The 19,672-nt window shown below is 42.2% G+C and overlaps 1 protein-coding gene across 1 annotated transcript in view; it reads left to right on the top strand.

Annotated features, from left to right (window-relative positions):
- The window catches only part of LOC127007619 (splicing factor 3B subunit 2-like), a 40,816-nt gene that overhangs the window by 18,938 nt on the left and 2,206 nt on the right, over positions 1 to 19,672 (top strand). The window contains exons 5-6 of the mRNA XM_050878761.1: positions 6,251 to 6,646; positions 6,951 to 7,139. Of these exons, the coding sequence (XP_050734718.1) occupies positions 6,251 to 6,646; positions 6,951 to 7,139 (585 nt within the window). The remainder of the gene's footprint in view (positions 1 to 6,250; positions 6,647 to 6,950; positions 7,140 to 19,672) is intronic.

The raw sequence follows: 19,672 nt of genomic DNA, 5'->3' as shown, positions 1-19,672 counted from the left end.
ATCAAAAGCTGTTGATGTTCTTGGTACCAGAACCATGGGTACCAACACATAAGTTGTAGCCAGCCCTGTCAATGCCAGTAGTAGCATTTAAGTTGCCCGACACAGTGAGTGTGTCCCGCGGGGGGCACTGGTCTATTACAGAGTCAAGTTTGGCGTAGAACATCTCCTTCTCTTCCGTTTCACATATCTCGGTAGGAGTGTTCACTGCATCAAGAGACATGAAGCCCAGTGTGTGCTTCAGCCTCACTCGCATAATATATTCATCAACCGGAGTAACCTCAACCACAAAAGGATGCTGTTGGGTAGAGATGTCCTTAGCTAACCCATTAACCCTTTCTGTACGGCGACGCTGACATCGGCGTCATGAAGTGCCCAGTGCAATATACGTCGGCATCGTAATTACATTTTGTTTTAGTTGTTCCTGAGTGATTCTGTATTCTGTTTTGACTCTACTTAGAGACTCAGTATGTGATACGATGTCTTATTTGACTTTCAATGTTATTATAATGTAATAACGAAAGTGTGTCTTGCGCGCATTTGTACTTGACAGTAACAATCAATTTTAACAGAAAATAACAAAAATAATGAGAAAGAAATGATATATGTGCATGTGTTGAGTAGTGGAGTTCCTCTTTCTTTGAGTTGTCAAGTGGCTGGGTAGTGAGTGCTTATCTCACCACCCCCCTTGGCTCAAGGACGCAGCCTCCCCTCCCTGCCTCCCTTTCATCCTCCCGCTGTCTCTCTTCTCTTTCATTCTTCCTTCCTTCCTTCCTTCTACCTCCTCCCTCCAGTGTGTGTGTGTGTGTGTGTGTGAGAGAGAGAGAGAGAGAGAGAGAGAGAGAGAGAGAGAGAGAGAGAGAGAGGCACCTCTTCAACAAGTTTGAGCTTGCTGTTCCTTGACCCTTCCCTTGTGTCACGTTGTGTATTTACCTAGTTGTGACATACGGGAATAGAGCTACGCTCGCGCTGTCCCGTCTCCATATCCTCTCATCCAACTTTTCCTTAAAATCATGAATGTTTCTTGCATAAACCACCTCCTCCTCCAGTCCATTCCATAGCTCAATGCTTCTGTTTGGGAAGCTAAACTTTTTCACATCTCGCCTACACATGGTCGCCCTCAACTTCTTTCCATGTCCTCTCGTTTCTCTCTCGCTCCACACACACAGGTCCTCTCTGTCCAGATTCTCCACCCCGCTCGCCACCCTGTACACCACTATCAGGTCTCCTCTTTCTCTTCTCTCCAGGGTTGTGAGCCCCATGCAATTGAGTCTCCCCTCGTAAGTCCGATCCCTAAGTTCCGGTACCATCTTTGTTGCCGCTCTCTGTACTCTTTCCAGCTTTCTTATGTTCTTCTTTTCGTGAGGAGACCAGACCACTGCTGCACACTCCAACCTTGGCCTTATCATTGTAACTATTATTTTCTTCATCATCTCTTCATCCAAATACACAAATGCCGTCCTTATGTTCCTCAACAAATTCATAGTTTGTCCCGTTATCCTGTTGATGTGTTTGTCTGGTGACATGTTCTCTGAGATAGTCACTCCCGAATCTTTTTCTTCCACTCCTCTGAATATTATCTCACTTCCCATCTTATAATCCTATTCACATCTTCTACCACTCCTACCAAACTCTATTTCTTTACATTTCCCAAGGTTGAATTCCATCTGCCATGTACCACTCCACTCCCATATTTTGTCCAGGTCCCTCTGCAATGCCTCACAGTCTTTCACATCATTGACTCGTCTCAATAGCTTTGCATCATCTGCAAACAAACTCACATAGCTGGTCACTCTGTCCACCATATCATTTATATAAACAGCAAACATTATTGGCGCCAGCACCGAACCTTGTGGGACCCCACTCCTCACTGGGCACCAGTTGGAAACCTTGTCCTTGATTATTGTCCTCATTTCCCTGTTAGTTAGGAAGTCCTCCAGCCACTTAATAAGTCCATCACCCACTCCACCCCTATTTTTAATTTTCCAAATTAGTCTTCTGTGCGGTACTTTGTCGAATGCCTTTTTCAAATCCAGGTACACTCCATCCCCCCAGCCTTCTCTCTCTTATATTAAATCTGTCACCCTTGAGTAATAACATAACAAGTTGGTGATACAAGATCTCCCTCTCCTGAATCCAAACTGGCAATCCGAGATAATTCTCTCCCTTTCTAAGAAATCCGACCACCTGTTTTTAACTAGCCTCTCACATATCTTCGCAACCACACTAGTGAGTGATACCGGTCTGTAATTTAATGGGTCCTCTCTCTTTCCTCTTTTATAGGTACTGTGTGTGTGTGTGTGTGTGTGAGAGAGAGAGAGAGAGAGAGAGAGAGAGGGGAGGTGCCTCTTCAACAAGTTTGAGCTTGCTGTTCCTCGACCCTTCCCTTCCTTTCTAACCATTTATCTACGTGTGTGTGTGTGTTTGTGTGTGAGAGAGAGAGAGAGAGAGAGAGAGAGGGGAGGCGCCTCATCAACAAGTTTGAACTTGCTGTTCCTCAACCCTTCCCTTTGTTGCTACGTGTGTGTGTATGTGTGTGTGAGAGAGAGAAAGAGAGAGAGAGATGCTAATCTCGCAAATTTCTTTGTATATTTATGCTTACATCTCAAAATTATCAAATAATTTATGTTTCTTTATGTGCACCATTTAAATTTGCATGTTTTTATATGTAATACATGATGATTATGTTGAGATTATGGCTGAAAACTTGTTATAATTAGAAGCGACGTTTGAAATTTGGCGCGCGCAGCCAGCCCGGATACGGGGCGGGGCGCCGTTTTCGCCCGGCCGTAGCGAAAGGGTTAAGACAGAAACCATTGCTCATGCTGATGCTAATGTTTCCACTGCCTGACCTCGTCTCAGAGTCCCACTATGTTCACTCTCACCCATCTGTGCTCATCTGATAGGAATGGAAGTTGGTCATCCTCTGAGAGGGTCCAGATGTTCCAAGAGCCCACACGCAGAGCTCTCCAAAGGTTAATCCCGGACTTGGTTCTGTGGTCAGGTGCAGCCTCTGCACCTCCCCAGGCACCCCCAAAGCAAAGCGGAGCTAGGGGGCCCCATCTCCTATGAGGTGCAGGGGTCCTGTAGGCTTTGTGCCCTACACCCATCACTGATGGCAGGCTCCCCGAATGCGGATGCATTGGGTAAGCCTGCCACACGGTTAGGCTTTGACTTTAACTCACATTATATCATTTATTTTTTATCAATTAGAGTTGTTTTTAAACATAGCCGTAAGGGAGTTTGGTGAGCAACCCATCCTCAGGAGCTGCCTTGTGTAGGCCATCTGGTCTTTAGTAGTCTCCTTATATCCTTGTGTATTCTTGTGCAGCTCTAGCATATGCTTCCAACCAGTGGCGGATCCAGGAGGGGGGCACCTGGTCACGTGCCCCCCCCCCAAAAAAAAAAATTATAATTATTAATAACGGAATTAATAATAATAATAATAATAATAATTGTTATTACGGGTAACTCTCGATTTACGCGAGTATTGCGTTCTTGGAGAGGTCGCGTAAATCAAAAACAATGTAAATCAAACAAGAGGTAGGTTTCTGTCGAAAAATAAATACCGTATTTTTCAGCGTATAGCGCACACCTTTTTCTCAAAAAAATGCCTGAAAGTTTAGCCCTGCGCCTTGTACGCCGAATGTACAAATTTTTAACGATTTTTTTCTTCTTTGGGGTGTTTTTAGGGTCTGTTTTTTGTCTTATCCAATAACAACGGCAAACTCTCCTTTATCATTGTATATAATCCTTCATAGTCCATAGCTGTCTTATAATATGTTACCATAGAATACAGGGCAATCTAATAACTATTATACAAAATTGAAATCGATGGAAGATTGCCCATGCCTTGCTGTTATTCCGTTTTTCCGTCGGGCGCCATTTGTATGATCTTGATCTTGATGTCACAGCTGGCTTGATTGTATGACTAAGGAGCAGTACAAGCTACATAAAAAATCATATTGGAAAAAAATATCCATGTGTTCATTATTAATTATTAATATTAGTGAGAATAATGGGGTAAATATGATATCAGAAACTGTACATCATGAGTCTTGTACGAGGAGATATTTCGCGCAATACAGCAGGCCGCCATTTGCATTGTTTACAAACCACACAACCACACCCATACAACAAACAGCTGCATGGCACGTGTCACCAGAAACGTGTGAATTGTGTCTTGCCTAGTTCTCTGTCATAACCTACGAGTGATGGTGGGAATAATATGCTTATTCACTTCATTCAGTGGAGAGAGAGAGAGAGAGAGAGAGAGAGAGAGAGAGAGAGAGAGAGAGAGAGAGAGAAAATATCCATATCACCAAGATATCCACTCAGGCACTCAGTCTCAGCCTCACTCGTGTGAGGAAGAAATGAGGGACACCATGAGTGGCTAGCTAGTATTGGTACTGGTACCGAGCAGTCTGGTACCGGTACTGTACCATATAGCTAGTACCGTTAGTACCGGTAACTGCCCACCCCTATTGTTGAGTAGCGTGGCAGCGTGGGTACTGTATTGTTGTTCAAGTGGCGCGCGAGTAGAACTGAGCTCTGCTGTGTGGCCGCGGCGCTATGTGAGTCCACTTGTGTGAGACATCTGGTGGCCACTCCATAAAATATCGCGTATAAGTGGAAAAAACATGTAAATAAATTTTTTTTGGATTTTGGACCCCGCGTTATTTCAAAAACGCGTAAACCAAACTCGCGTAAATCGAGTTACCTGTATTATTATTATTATTATTATTATTATTATTATTATTATTATTATTATTATTATTATTATTATTATTATTATTATTATTATTATTATTATTATTATCATCATCATCATTATTATTATTATTAAAATGCATAAATGAATGTTTATCTACTCTAGTTCGCATTAAATATGTTTTAAAGCTAAAAAGAAAGATAAAAACTTGAAATACTCCCCCAGAACAAGTATCTACACTACAGTTTAATCACGCTCTGCGAGTTTCACCTTGCTGACTTGTCTAGTACGCGTATCGGGCGGGTACTGGACATGGGGGAGAGAGAGGCTCAGAGAGCTGCGGCTGGTTGCTATCGATGTACAAAGACTACCTCTTAAATTATCCAATTCTGGGCCTGGATGATATACATGATTTACTAAGTTCAGAATGTGGAGATCACGGTCTTCTGTACCTAAAAGCTCCTTGCCAAATACTGTACTTGATACATATGAGCAGTGCTCATAAAATTATCCTGTTACAAAGAAATTATTACTTATGCCATTTTGCCCATTCCATCTGCTACAGCTGAACGAAGTTTATCTATACTTAAACATATAAAATCATGCAGACGGTCAACTATGGGTGAGGAGAGATTGAATGGGCTTGCAAAATTATACATTCACTGTGAACTGACCAACGGTGATCTAATTGAAAATTTTGTTACAGCTGTCTCTGATATATTAAGGGGGTACGCAACACCTGGGGGGGTGTTTTGGTCAAAATATAGCATTTTGCAAAACTGGGTTCAAAATGTTTTTTTACCTATTATAAATAATCCCCGAGCAATGATTTCCTCGTAGTGCAAATTTTAAATGTCTGGCGCGGGTTTAAATGGACCGAGTTAAACGTTAAATTTTGTCTTTTTTTAATTGCAGAAAATCTAAAATCAATCAGATTTACATGAAAAGTGCAGGGAATGTTGATTGTATAAGTAGCTAGGGACCTATGATTAGATATTGTTGATTGAGTAAAGGAGAGGGGAGTATTAAGAGGAAAAATGACAAAAAAACACGATTTTACGCGATGTTCGACAAACATGATAAAATGAAATACCATTATGCCTTTCTATATGCGAAACTTTCAGAATATTTTCCATAGGGCTCTAGGCATACCTAAAGACTATTTACAGCCAAAAAATTAAAGTGATTGGCTATGTATTAATGGTGCTGTGTAATTTTAAGTGTCGCTACACGTATACGCACATGTATACATATGAGTAAACATATAAGTATACATACATTGTTCTGGCTCATACAAAATGTAGGCAACATAGATGCCTATTTAGTTTCATCACAATACCCGATAGTTTAGTTAGATGGCCTCAGGTGTCCCGTACCCCCTTAAAAATAAAGTGCCCCCCCCCAAAGATTATTTTCTAGCTCTGCCACTGCTTCCAACTTTACCTTCCCTATCCTTACCCATTAGGGTGACCTCTTTCACCAGTTGACGTTACATTTCTTGCTTCCTCATTGACTTGCATTCCTGTAATATCTCATTCTCAGATGTCTAACCAAGGAGGACCCCCACCCCCTCCTCCACCACCAGGGGTCTCTACATCCACATCACACCCAGCATCCTCAGGGCCTGGGAGTGTGGGCACAGTGCCAGTCTTGGGACCACCAGGAGTCAAGGCCTCTGTTGTGGTGCCTCCCTCCCCTACCTTTCCTCCACGGCCACAGGGTCCCATGGGTGTTGGAGGTCCTGGGGGCTTCTCTGGGAATCCTGTGGGCAGTGCTGGTCTTTTGGGCCCAGGACCTGGGTCTACCCCTAAGCCTAATACTCCCCAGCAGCAGCCCTCACTGAGACCCCCACTGCTGCAGCCTACAAACACCCGCCCACCTCAACCCATGGCACCTCAGCGGCCACCCAACTCCATCCAGAGCACTCCTAGACCCCCAGTAAGTCCTTTTTCCACACTTGAGTAAAATGCTCCTTGCCGACTATTTTGTCTATTCAATTCCATGTTTTTTTTTAATACCAATAAGGAGAGTACCGGTATTAGGTCCTTTACTTACTTATTCTTATTTAAGGTGTGTGTGTGTGTGTGTGTATATATATATATATATATATATATATATATATATATATATATATATATATATATATATATATATATATATATATATATATATATATATATATATATATATTTATCCCTTCTCTTATCCACCAATCCATTATCATACCCATATAAACCCATAGGGTGCAGGTCTCCTAGGAGCAGCCCCTTCAGGTATGGGTCCTCCAGGGGAGACCACAGACAAGGGGGACAAGCCTCCGCCTCTCATGTCCCTGCAGGTGTCGGCCCCTAAGGAGGATACACCTAGAGAGGTTAAGCTTCCCCAAGCCCTGGAACAAGCATTGGCCTTCAAGACTGAGAGAGCTAAGCAGGTGAGAGGAGAGTGGATATTTGATTTATTGATGAATAATCTGCCTTGATATATAACAATGGTTATGATGTTGACAATAAGTTTCAAAACTTTCTTTGTAGTTAAAAGTATATATACCTGTATGCTGTAAATGAGTCACTGCATTCAAAATCATTAAGGAATGCTGTGGAGTAGTGATTTATTAGTTAATTACCATGCTATGCTGAGGTGTAGATGAACAAATTCAGTATTCATCATAAATTATATTGGTCCTTTCAATTGTTGTACTGAGCTGCAACTTTGCTTTAAATTTGTAGATATTCTAGCTCTAATTATTATAATAGTCCACTCCAGATTCTTCCAGATATCAGCCAACATCTTCATGTTCTTTTTGCATATTGTTTTCCTCAATATACAGTGGTCTTGTGTTCAACGCATTTGTCCAGGGCATTTCATGTCCAATTCGGCAATTTTTTTGGCAACGGAGGGTAGGCAGGGTATATTCCCCCAATTGATTAATTGAACAAGAATCCAAAGCTTTGTGAATTACTAGTGAACCCGTGGTAGAGGCAACATGGCCATCATCCCAACCACAACAATATGCGGCCACCTAACAAGTGTTGCAGATGTGAACTTGTCTAATCACAAGTCTTCCAACTGACAGATTAAGTCAAACCCCAGATTTTTTACCTGGATTCTATTTTGGTTTCCAGATTTAACAGGGCATATGTCCGACAATTGCTGAATCCCATATTTTATCCAGGAAATCCAATAATCTGAGAAATTGAGGGTCAAGTGCATTTTTCAGAAGTTCCCCGCCAAAATTAATTTTTCCTATAGGTTTTTGTTTGTTCAGTGCTAATTTCATTCAACACAATATACAGTCATCCCCCGCCGTTCGCGGGTATTTCTGCTTCGGACTTGCGCGATGCGGAAACCGCTGAACGCGGGACTATAACCCTATGGGAAAATATGCATTTGGGGAAGTCACCTCTGACACATCATATAAAACATGTTTTTTTCGTTCCCAAAAGTAGCCCAATTTGCGATAAGTAGCCCAATCTGGCAACACTGCAGTGTGGCGGCGCGTGAATTTTTTTTTTTTTTTTAGGATAATGTTGCTATGAGAAAATCTTGACCAATAGCAGTCGTCCCTGAGTGAGCTGCTGGCCAATAGGAAAGCATGACGTCACAGTCTAACCGTGACGTCACTCAGGAGCAACCTAAAGGCGGTGTCACACTAGCACTTTTTCCGTCAACTTTTTCCGTCGTTTTTCTGAAAATCGTCGATATCTTGGCTGCGGCCTGTCACACACAAACGGTGTTTCGTCTGAAACTTTCCGTCAGCACAGACCATGGGAATGTAAACAAACATGGAGTCCACGCTGCGGCAAAGATACGCTGCTCTGAACCTAATACTGTGTATTGTGAGACTTAGACGAGCTAAACAAGCCAAAAAGCATGCATGGATGCGCTCATGGTTGGCCTGTCGGAAAGAGAAAGTGTGTACCACAGGCTGTTAAAAGAGCTGAGTTTAGAGGATCATGAGACTCTGAAGAATTGGATCAGGTTGGACAAGAGCCAGTACCACAGACATCTGGAGTTAGTGACACCTCTTATTGCCAGAAGTGACACCAGGATGAGGAAGGCTGTCACTGCAGGAGAGTGTTTGAGACAGGTTGAAGCCACGCGGAAAGTCTCGGTCTTGGTCTTGGAAATGTAAACAAAGGCGGAAATTTGCAGACGGAAACGATCCTGATCGTCTGACAAATTCATGCGATAAGTTCATGCGGAACGATGAAAAATCGACGGAAATGGCATTAATCGACGGAAAAAGTGCTAGTGTGACACCGCCTTAACGCCCATTGCCCGCCTCCCTCCTCTCTCCCTTCCCCCTCCTCTCTCTCCTCCTCCCTCCCTCCTCTGCCTTCCTCCTCCTCTCTCCCTTCCCCCTCCTCTGCCTCCTCCTCCTCTCTGCCTTCCTATTTAGCGTCAATGCATCCGCGTATCTGTCACAGATACGCTGAGCTGGGACCACGAATTAGCGAACACGAATGACCGCTGAGACCTGAGACAGCGAACGCGGGTGACTGTAATCATCATCATCATCATTTCATCGACGCCTGCTCCTAGGAGCTCCCACCAGGGGATGGCCACGGCAGAAGAGTTTCCAACTTTTTCTATCCAGATACTCCCTCCTTGCCTGCTCAAAGTTTCTCAAAGATCTTTCCCCCCTCTCCCTAACGTACTCCTGCACCCTATCTCTCCATTTCACTGGAGGTTGTCCTCTAGCATTCCCTCCCTCTATCTCACTCACATACACCCTTCTGGTCATCGTACTCTCCTCCATTCGCTCCATGTGGCCAAACCACTTTAAAGTTTGTCGCTTCACTTCTTCCACCACTCCACACTTCTTCCCTTTACCCCCGTGACACATTCCAAAACACTCGTACACACTTTCATTACTCATTCCATCCATTCTACTCACACCACAAGCACTCCTCAAATAACTCATTTCCATTGCCTGCACTCTAGACCTCTGACTTTCATTCCAGACTCATTTTTCACTTGCATATGTGAGGGTTGGTACTATTATTGTATTTCTCAAATCCTTCTTTACCTCCATGCTCACACTTCTGCCATTCATGATTCGTCCCAAAGACCCTACCACCCTTCTTCCTTGCAATGCCCTTTCTCTTATCTCTCCCTCCATACCACCATGCTTACATATAACTGATCCAAGGTACTTAAACTCATTGACCTCCTCCATTTCTTTGCCATTCAAAATTATTTTGCATTCTTTTTCACATTTAATTCCCACTCTATATGGGCATACAAAATCTATAACCTCACTTCTACTTCACTCACAAACCATCACTTTACTTTTGTTGACATTTACTTTCAGCTTTCTCCTTTTACAGACACTATCAAAAACACTGACCAAATTTTGTAAGTCACTTTCATTTTCTGCAATGAGCACTGTGTCATCCACAAACAGTATCAAATTCAGTACCCACTTCCTTCCCTCATCAAACATTCTTACTCCAACTTCCCCAATTCTGCCCTTCATTTCTCTAATAACACCATCCATATAAATGTTGAATAACCATGGTGACATGACGCACCCTTGCCTTAAGCCCACTTTTATCTCAAAATGTTCACTTGTTTCTCCACTAATTTTGACACATGCAGATGCATCCTCATAGAAAGACTTTATTGCACTAAGTAGTTTTCCTCCCACACCATAAATCTTTAAAACATCCCACAATGCAATCCAGTCGACTCTGTCATAAGCTTTTTCCAAATCCATGAAGGCAGCGTATAGTTTTTTTCTTTTTGCTATTATTTTTTCTACTACCATCCTGAAGGAAAATATCTGATCCACACATCCCCTTTCCTTCCTGAAGCCTCCTTGCTCTTCACTAATTTTCTCTTCTGTAAGTCTTTGCACCCTCTCTATTATGACTTTTCCATATACCTTTCCAGGTATACTCAGAGACTTATACCTCTATAGCTCCCACATTCCCCTCTCCTGCCCTTCCCCTTGTAAACTGTGACAATGATGGCTCGTCCAGTCTGCTGGCACCCCCCCCCTCCCATGCTTTTTCGCTTGACCATCCATTTAACAACTACATCTCCTCCACACTTCAACATTTCTGCTGTGATTTCATCAATTCCTGCTGCCTTTCCATTTTTTAATCTTTTTATTGCCTGATTTACTTCTTTGTATGTTATACTTCTAGCTGCTGGATGTCCATCCTCAAAATTCATTAACTTTTTGAAATATTCTCTCCAACTCTCTTTCACAGCTTCCCCGTCTTTTAACCATTCTCATCCATAACTTCATTTATTTTATTTGGGGAGATATTTTCTGCATTTCTTTCGTTTTTTACTTTTTTCCAATATGAATTCCTGTTCCCTTTACATTTTTCACTTAGTCTTTTTCCAAAGTCTTCATCAACTCTCTTCTTACTTTCTTCTATTGCTTGTTTTAATTTCATTTAGCATTCTCTCTATTTCTTTTTCCTTTCCCTTTTTACTTGCTCAGCCACATTACTTTATTGAGTTTTCTTAAAAAGTTCCCTTTTCTCTTTTACTATCCTCCTTATCTCTTCTGTCTACCATGAATTTCCTTTTCTTTTTCCATCTCTCACCACTTTCATCCCTAACACTTTTTTTTGTTATAGTTAACATTAGTTCCTTAAATGTTCCTAAAACTTTTTCAATATTTGTACAGGTAACTTGATTTACGCGAGTTTGGTTTATGCGTTTTTTAAATAACGCAGGGTCCAAAATCCAAATAAATGTTTAATTTACACGTTTTTTTCACTTATACGCTACTCAACAATAGGGGTGCGCAGGTACCGGTACCAGTACCAGTACTAACGGTACCAGCTATACAGTACGGTACCGGTACCAGACTGCTCGGTACCAGTACCAATACTAGCCAGTCGCTCATGGTGTCCCTCATTTCTTCCTCACACGAATGAGGCTGAGATTGAGTGCCTGAGTGGATATCTTGGTGACATTCTCTCTCTCTCTCTCTCTCTCTCCACTGAATGAATATTTATTTTTCGATAGAAACCTACCTCTTGTTTGATTTACATTGTTTTCGATTTACACGACCTCTTCAAGGACACAATAGCCGCGTAAATTGAGAGTTACCTGTACTATCTTTTACACTTTCCCATTTTTTACTTAAGGCCTTTGCCATTTCACGTTTATACTCATCTTTTATTTATTTTTTCCTGTAACTTTTCTATCTTCAGTATTTCCTTTTTTACTTCACCTTTCTTTTCAAACACCCACTTTTCTTTCAGCTTTAATTTTGCCAGCACTGCAAGATGGTCAGAACCATCAAACATTCTTCTTACTACCTTCGCATCACAAATATTTTTTTTAAGCCTTCCATCTACTGCCACATAATCAATCAATCCTTTTTGCTCATAGTTTTCTCCCCTCCTCCGTGTGTAATGGTGGATATTCTTGTGCTGAAAGAAGGTGTTCGCTAGGAACAGCTCCCTCTCAGCACTGACATCCACCAGGCACTCTCCATTTTCATTCTTTCCAAGTATCCCCCATTTTCCCACCACATCCATCACACATTCATCACCCACTTCAGCATTCACATCTCCCATCATAATAAGTTTCCTTTGTTTCTCAAAACTCTTCAGACATGTATTCACTTCCTCCAAAAAAGCTTCCCTTTCTCTCAGTCCTTTTTTACTTTCACATTTACTGGCGCATATATTTACATACCCAAACATTACTAAACCTATTTTTCCTTTCACCCACACAATTCTTGATCCCTTCCAGCCATAATCAGTCACACCATTCCACACTCTTTCAGACATCACAATAGCACATCCTTCCTTACTTCTGCCTTTTTACTTCTCATCCATCCCCGTCCATACAACCCCCCCAGGCACACCCTCCCACGTACCCTCTCTACCATCACTCACACCAGTTCTTCAAATATGTGTTTCACTCACTCCCAACACATCCACTCTTCCATTCACAAAATTTTCAATCATCACTCTCCTCTTTTCCTCTTCACCTACCCCATGCACATTTATAGACACCAGTCTCGAGCATTCCCTACTCTCCTGCCGCCCCCTGGCCATTGCTCCTGCCTCAAAAACTCGATAAAAGTATTAAAGGCCACCAACGGGTGGCCAGTCCAATGTAGTATTATGGAGACTTGCTCCTTGTCCAGGCTAAAAGGATTAAAAACAACAGCTGATGGTCGCTGCCCCCCTCCCCGTTGGTTCTACCCCGCAGGGTATACTAACGGTGCATACCGCGTGAAGGTGAGGATGGGGTAGGCTACCTTCCCAGTCAGGGTAGCTATATTGCTCTTTTCCCAATACCCCAAATCAAGGGAGCTCTACGCATCGGCAACAACGCACATCGGATGAACCTCATTGGTTACGATACTGCCACTGCGATGTGATCTCTGACCAAATTCCCGTGTTAGACACAAGGCCACTGTATGTTCTTATTCTTTCACTATTCTTTATCATCAAGTTTTCCGTGTCATCATGCTCCAGGTCCTTTGTGTGTATGAATGCCATGATTAAGTAATCTCTTACAGTGGGTGTGGGTGGGGGTGGGGGAAGGGTGCCTGTCCCCCCCCTCTCTCTCTCTCTCTCTCTCTCTCTCAGTTGGTTGTGGTATATGTCTCTATATCTACTTTAATCCAATTTGGCCTTAAATACATGAATCGTCTTTGTGTGGACCACATCTTTTTCCAGGTCGTTCCAGGTCTCCACCACTCTTTGTGGAAAGCTGTTCTTCTTTGTCTCTTCTAGAGGCTTCCTTTTTCATCTTCCTTCCATAACCTCTTGACTCTTTTGTATCCCACATTGTTAGATCTTCTTTGTCCCCTTTCTCCATCTCACTCAGCACCCTATATACTGTAATCAGATCTCTCTCCTTCCTCTGTTCCAGTGTCAATAGGTTCAGCTACTTCAATCTCTCTTCGTATGTTAAGTTTCTTAGTCCTGGAACCAGCTTTGTTGATGCCCTCTGAATCCTTTCTAATTTCCTTATAGTCATACCTCGGTTTACAAGTTTAATTCATACCGGAATTTTGCTCGTACACCAAAACACTCGTAACCCAAAATGAATTTCCCCATTGAAATTACTGTATTTGACGGCTTTAAGACGCACTTTTTTTCCCCCAAAAAATGTCCCTGAAAATCACACTGGATCTGGCAAGGTCAAGATTCAGCTTTGGGTCACTGGCCAGTGAAGTTTTAGTGCAGCAATGGCACTTAAACTGCAAACCTCTCCGCAAACGTAGACAAGGTGGCGATTGCCTTAACGCCAACAACGGCAACTCTTTTCTAAAGTAACAATGTATAACAGTAGAACTTACTGCTACTTCATTATAAAATGACATCAGTCAGGAAGAAAATTAAGTGACTTAATGCTTATACCTAAACAAACTAGTGGATGGTTTTCACCAAACCTGACAACACGCGCAAGACACGCAACGTTTACTTAGTAGTATTGAGGTAAGACTTTTTGTTTTTGTTTTTTTTTATTTTCTTCTTCTCGCTCGTAAGTCAAAACTCGTTAACTAAGGCACTCATAAACCGAGGTTTGGCTGTATTAGACTTTGTACTCGGCGACCATACTATTGCTGCGTATTCCAACCTTGGACGTACACTCGACCCTCGATTTAACGGATTTCGGATATAACGGACCACAAAATCTCAACAGGAGGCCATCGGGCTGTGTTGTGAGGCTGCGCCGCACAAATTACACACACTGTCTTATGGCCTCTAGCTCCGCCCACTTTTCGGCCGCTGGACAGGACGCATCGTACAGTGTGTGTCCGCCTAATGGGGAAAATTGAAAACCGTCGACATCTTGCGCTTGGCCACCCATCCGGGCTGCCAAGCGCATGCGTGCAGACAGCCCTGGCCATGCGCCAGGCCCGGCCCCGAACAGCTGACGGATGGCTGATGACGGTGATGGCGATGATGAGCGTTGGTGGCGAGGCCCCCGCATCGGCAGCACCTGAACGGCATCCCCATCGGGGCCCGCACATGTGTGGCTGTATTTATTATGGGTTTGGGCTTTTCACTTTGCAAATTCCCATCCTCCACATGTTGCACGGGGCCCCTTTCCTTTCTTCCATCTCTTCTTTTTGAAAAAGAAGAGATGGAAGAAAAGAAAGAAGTCTCGCACAACAAGTGGAAAACAAGAATTAGCAAATTGAGGAGCCCGGGCCCACAATAAACACAGCCACACACATACGGGCCCCAACGAAAGCACCGCCTGGGCGGCGTCGATGCGGGGGTCACGCCGCCAACACCCATCATTGCCAGCACCATCATCAGCCGCCCGTCAGCTGCTCAAGCCTGGCGCGTGGCCGGGGCCACTCGCACACATGCGCCTGGCCGCCCAGATCATAAAAAAAAATTGTTCCAAGCTAGAAGGGAGGCTGGGTAGATTTTTCCAGTGTGACACCGGCTTTAGAAACGTCAAAACCGTATTTTCAAGCAACAGACTTTGTCAAGCAACGGACCACCCTTCCCCCCTTTTAATCCATTAAATCGAGGGCTGAGTGTATTATGGTTACAATCAGTTTTTTCATCTCCTCATCCAGATATTGAAAAGCAATTTTTATGTCTCACCAGGTGTATGTCTTACCTACAGTGCTGTTTATGTGTTTCTCTGGCGACAAATTATCCAATACAGTAACTCCCAGGTCCTATTCCATTGATGATTTATTAATGGTCTTATATCCCAAAGTATAATTACCTATAATTCTCTTTACTTTTTCCAAACTCTATCACACTGCACTTTCTGATATTAATTCCATTTCCCATCCACGACTCCATTCCCCGTATCCTATCCAGGTCCTGTTGCAGTGCTTTACATTCCTCTTCACTTCCAATCCTCCTCAGCAACTTAGCATCATCAGCAAACTAACTCATATAGCTGTTCACTCCCTCTGCCATGTCGTTGATGTAGATTGCAAACATGACCGGAGACCCCTGTGAGACTCCACTTTTCACTTTCCCCCACGAAGACCTCACATCCCTGATCACTGTCTTCATTTCCCTATTTTCCAAAAAGTCATTCATCCATCTCAAGATTCTTCCTCCCAGTCCTTCAGTGCACTTCACCTTCCACATCAGTCTCTTATGTGGTACCTTTTTGAATGTTTTCTGTAGGTCTAAATAAATTCCATTAGTCCAACCTTCCTTTTCCTGTACAGGTAACTCTTGATTTACGCGAGTTTGGTTTACGCGTTTTTGAAATAACGCAGGGTCCAAAATCCAAAGAAATGTTTAAGTTACACGTTTTTTCACTTATACACAATATTTTATGGAGTGACCACCAGATGTCTCACGCAACTGGACTCACACGGCACCGCAGCCACACAGCTGAGCTCAGTTCTTCCCGCGCGCCACTTGAACAACAATACAGTACCCACCACGCTGCCACGCTACTCAACAATAGGAGTCGGCAGGTACTGGTACCAGTACCGGTACTAATGGTACCAGCTATACAGTACGGTACTGGTACCAGATTGCTCGGTACTGGTACCAGACTACTCGTTACTGGTACCAATACTAGCCAGTCGCTCATGGTGTCCCTCATTTCTTCCTCACATGAGTGAGGCTGAGACTGAGTGCCTTAGTGGATGTCTCGGTGATATGGATATTCTCTCTCTCTCTCTCTCTCTCTCTCTCTCTCTCTCTCTCTCTCTCTCTCCACTGAATGAAGTGAATATTTGTTTTTCGATAGAAAGCTACCTCTTGTTTGATTTACATTGTTTTTGATTTACGTGACCTCTTCAGGTACACAATACTCGCGTAAATCGAGTTACCTGTACTATATTAATCACTTTCGATTCACTTGTGAGTACAAGCACATCAAGTTCGTTGTACTAGATCTTCCTCCTCCGTCAGTCTGTTCTGTCTCTCCAGATAGTTCATCCATTTATGTGTGTATTTACCTATTTCATTTCTTTTTATCTTCCCGTTTACGAATTTATAAAACACTTTTGGTTCTTTACATTTAAAAACTATTCTTTCAAATTCAGCTTCCTCCTCTCTCCTTATTTTCACAATCATTTCTTGTTTTTTTTTATATTTGTCCCTATTGTGGTCTTTTCTTTAAATTCCTCCATGCCTTATTTATATTTCTTCTTGGTGTCTCACACCTCCATCCAAACCATGTTTCTCTCCTTTAATTTCTACTGTGTAGAATGGAACATGTTATAAATATTCATAAAAGTGTCATATTTCTCTTGAATATTAGTACTCCTCTTCATATCAGTCCAGTCTACCCCACCGAAGAAAGTCTGAAGTCCAACGTAATCTGCCTTTCTTCTTTATAAGCCTCTTCTCGATATTCACATCCTTCCAAAGTTTTCATCTCCAATAGTTCATGGTCGCACTTTCCTAAGGGGCACTCATGACTGACTCCTTCATCCAACTCCACGTTTTGTGTGAAAATTAGGTCAAGTCTTGATGGTTTGTCATCCCCTCAACCTTGTTTCTCCTTGCACCCACTGCGTCATCAGGTTATCTGTTACCAGCTTCAATAGTTTACTTCCCCAAGTATTTTCACCACCCTCCGTTACAAAATCTTACCATTTCACTGCTTTGGAATTGAAGTAAGTCCCCTGTTAATATTACCTTTTTAATATTTTTTATTTCACCTGTCAGTGCCCGTATTGTATTTTCCAGCATAGCGTTATATCTTATATGGGGGACATAGACTGTTATTATGTTATTCTTCTCTCCACCTTTTACCAGTACCTGCACAGCCATCACCTCCGCACTGTCATTTCCATATCTCACTTCAGTTACTTTCAAATTTTGTTTTGTCATTATCATCAATCCTCCTCCCTTTCCTTCTTTCCTATCTTTTTTCCAAATGTAGTACTTGCTCTTTCCCTCCGTACAAGTTCCAGTTCTTTTACAAGCTCTGTTTCAACTATACATATACAGTCACCTCTCGATTAACGCGAGGGTTATGTTCCTGGAGATGTTGCGTTATTTAAAATCGCGTTAACATAAGTTCCCCATAGGAAACAATGGTAATAGGGGGGTTACGTTCCTGGACACTGTGAGTCTGCCTATTTTGGGGATTTTGTTACTCTAACCTTAAAAAAAAAAAAAAAAAAAAACATTAGTGAGTCACGGAAACAGCAAGGGCGCACGTTCTCATTTTGTTTAAATTTGTTCCTCACCCACGTCGGCCACGGGGCGGGGAGGGGCGGTGGCTGGCGCGGGTGAGGAGCAAATTTGAGTAGAGTGGGAGCGTGTGTTTTTGTTGTTTCCGTGACCCACCAATGTATTAATAATGTTTCATCGATGACGTCACTGATGAAACTCGTGTTTAATCGAACATATCTTGCTTGTTAAACGTATCTAATTAATTATCAACTCGTGTTAAATCAAAAATGCTTTATTTAAACTCGTGTTAATTGAGAGGTGACTAATATCTGGATCACTCTCCCTTAAATAATCAGTTAGTTCAATTTTCTTTGATATAAGACCATCTATGTTTGTGTATGCACTCTTTAAACCTATCTTCCCTTTTCCCTTTTTTTCCCCTCTTTCTATCAACACTCTTACTCCCTCCTTCCGTCTCCTATCCACCACTTCAGTTTTTCATTCTTCATTTTCCAAAAAAAAAATCTGATCTTTCATCATTTTTCCTTTTCACTTCATTTAACATTTCCTTAGCTTTCATTCTTTCATCCTCTGACATATTTCTCCTGACTTATATTTGTTTTTATTCTTCAGAGTTGTTTAGTTTTCATGATCTATTTAGTATAGTTTCTGTTGCCATTTGGGACCTTAATTTTATCTTTAATGGTCTGTTTTTTCCTTCCTTGTATCTTCCCAGTCTAGTTATTTCATCTAATTCTTCCTCTATTTTTTCCTACTCTTCAGTATTCATATTTCTCAATATACTTTCCACCTTACTCCTCTCGTAACTCTCCCTGAGCCTTCGCTGTTTTTTTTTTTCTTCCTTGACACCAAACACTACAACACACGTTTTCTTTTCTGCTATGTCCCTCACCATTGTTTCTCTATTTTTTAATACATTCACTATTTCTTTTTCTATGTCTTGCCTCTGTTCCTGATGCTGTTGTTCTAGAATTTCCCTAAAGCTCATTTTTCCTTGTCTTCTTTCACTTCTCCACTCCTTCAATTCATCATTGACCACATCCTAAATCTTTTCCTCTACCTTTACACCCACACTCTGCTGATTATTTCCTATCTTCTTTGCTACCTCTCTTTTTATCATTTCTTCCATCTTCTTCTCCATGTCTTTGTTTGTCCCCATCACACTAATCTCTCTTTCCATTTTCAAAATTTGTATCTCATTGTCTTTCTTTTTTTTTAATTTTTAATCTTCAGTTGCACTATTTCTTTTTGTCTTTCCAACTGATCCTTAGTCAATTTAATTATTTTTTCTCAAATTTTCCACCATTTTCTGTCTCCTCATGTCTCTTTTTTACATTGGTCAGTGCCTGAATCACTTCCCCAAACTCCGCTCTCAACTTCCTCATTTCTATCACTATTTTGTCAGTCCTGCTCCACTCTGTTTATCCTTTTCCACTGTAGAGGTTCCATTGTTGATTTTGGCGTGAAGCCCTCGAAACTCTTCCCTGAGTCCTCTTCCCGTCGATTAGGAGACTCTGCCATCTTGAATCTTTGTTTACCTTCCATCCAGCCTCCTTCCTCTCCTTCTCCTCCCCGTTATACTTATCGCTTCTCACTCTCATATTCCTCTCAATTTCTAAACTCCTAGGAGACGGGACTCAAATAACTTAGCTGTTGCTCGGGCCCTTATGACTGACAAATAGATTGTTGTTCTCCTCTTCGTCTGTTCATGTCCTCTCGCTTCTGTGGTCGGCGTGTGTGAGCATACATGCATGAGTGTGTGTGTGTAATAATAATAAATGGCTTATTCATTGCTTGGTAGCCTTGAGACTGATATCTACAAAGTATAAAAATGGAGGATACAGTACAATGAGTAATGATGAGGAGTGGAAGGGTGGGGGTTTGGGGA

The sequence above is a fragment of the Eriocheir sinensis genome, chromosome 36 (assembly GCF_024679095.1).
Source record: "Eriocheir sinensis breed Jianghai 21 chromosome 36, ASM2467909v1, whole genome shotgun sequence".
Taxonomy (NCBI): domain Eukaryota; kingdom Metazoa; phylum Arthropoda; class Malacostraca; order Decapoda; family Varunidae; genus Eriocheir; species Eriocheir sinensis.
Note: the sequence above shows the minus strand (reverse complement) of the source record. Positions and strands in the feature narration are given on the sequence as shown.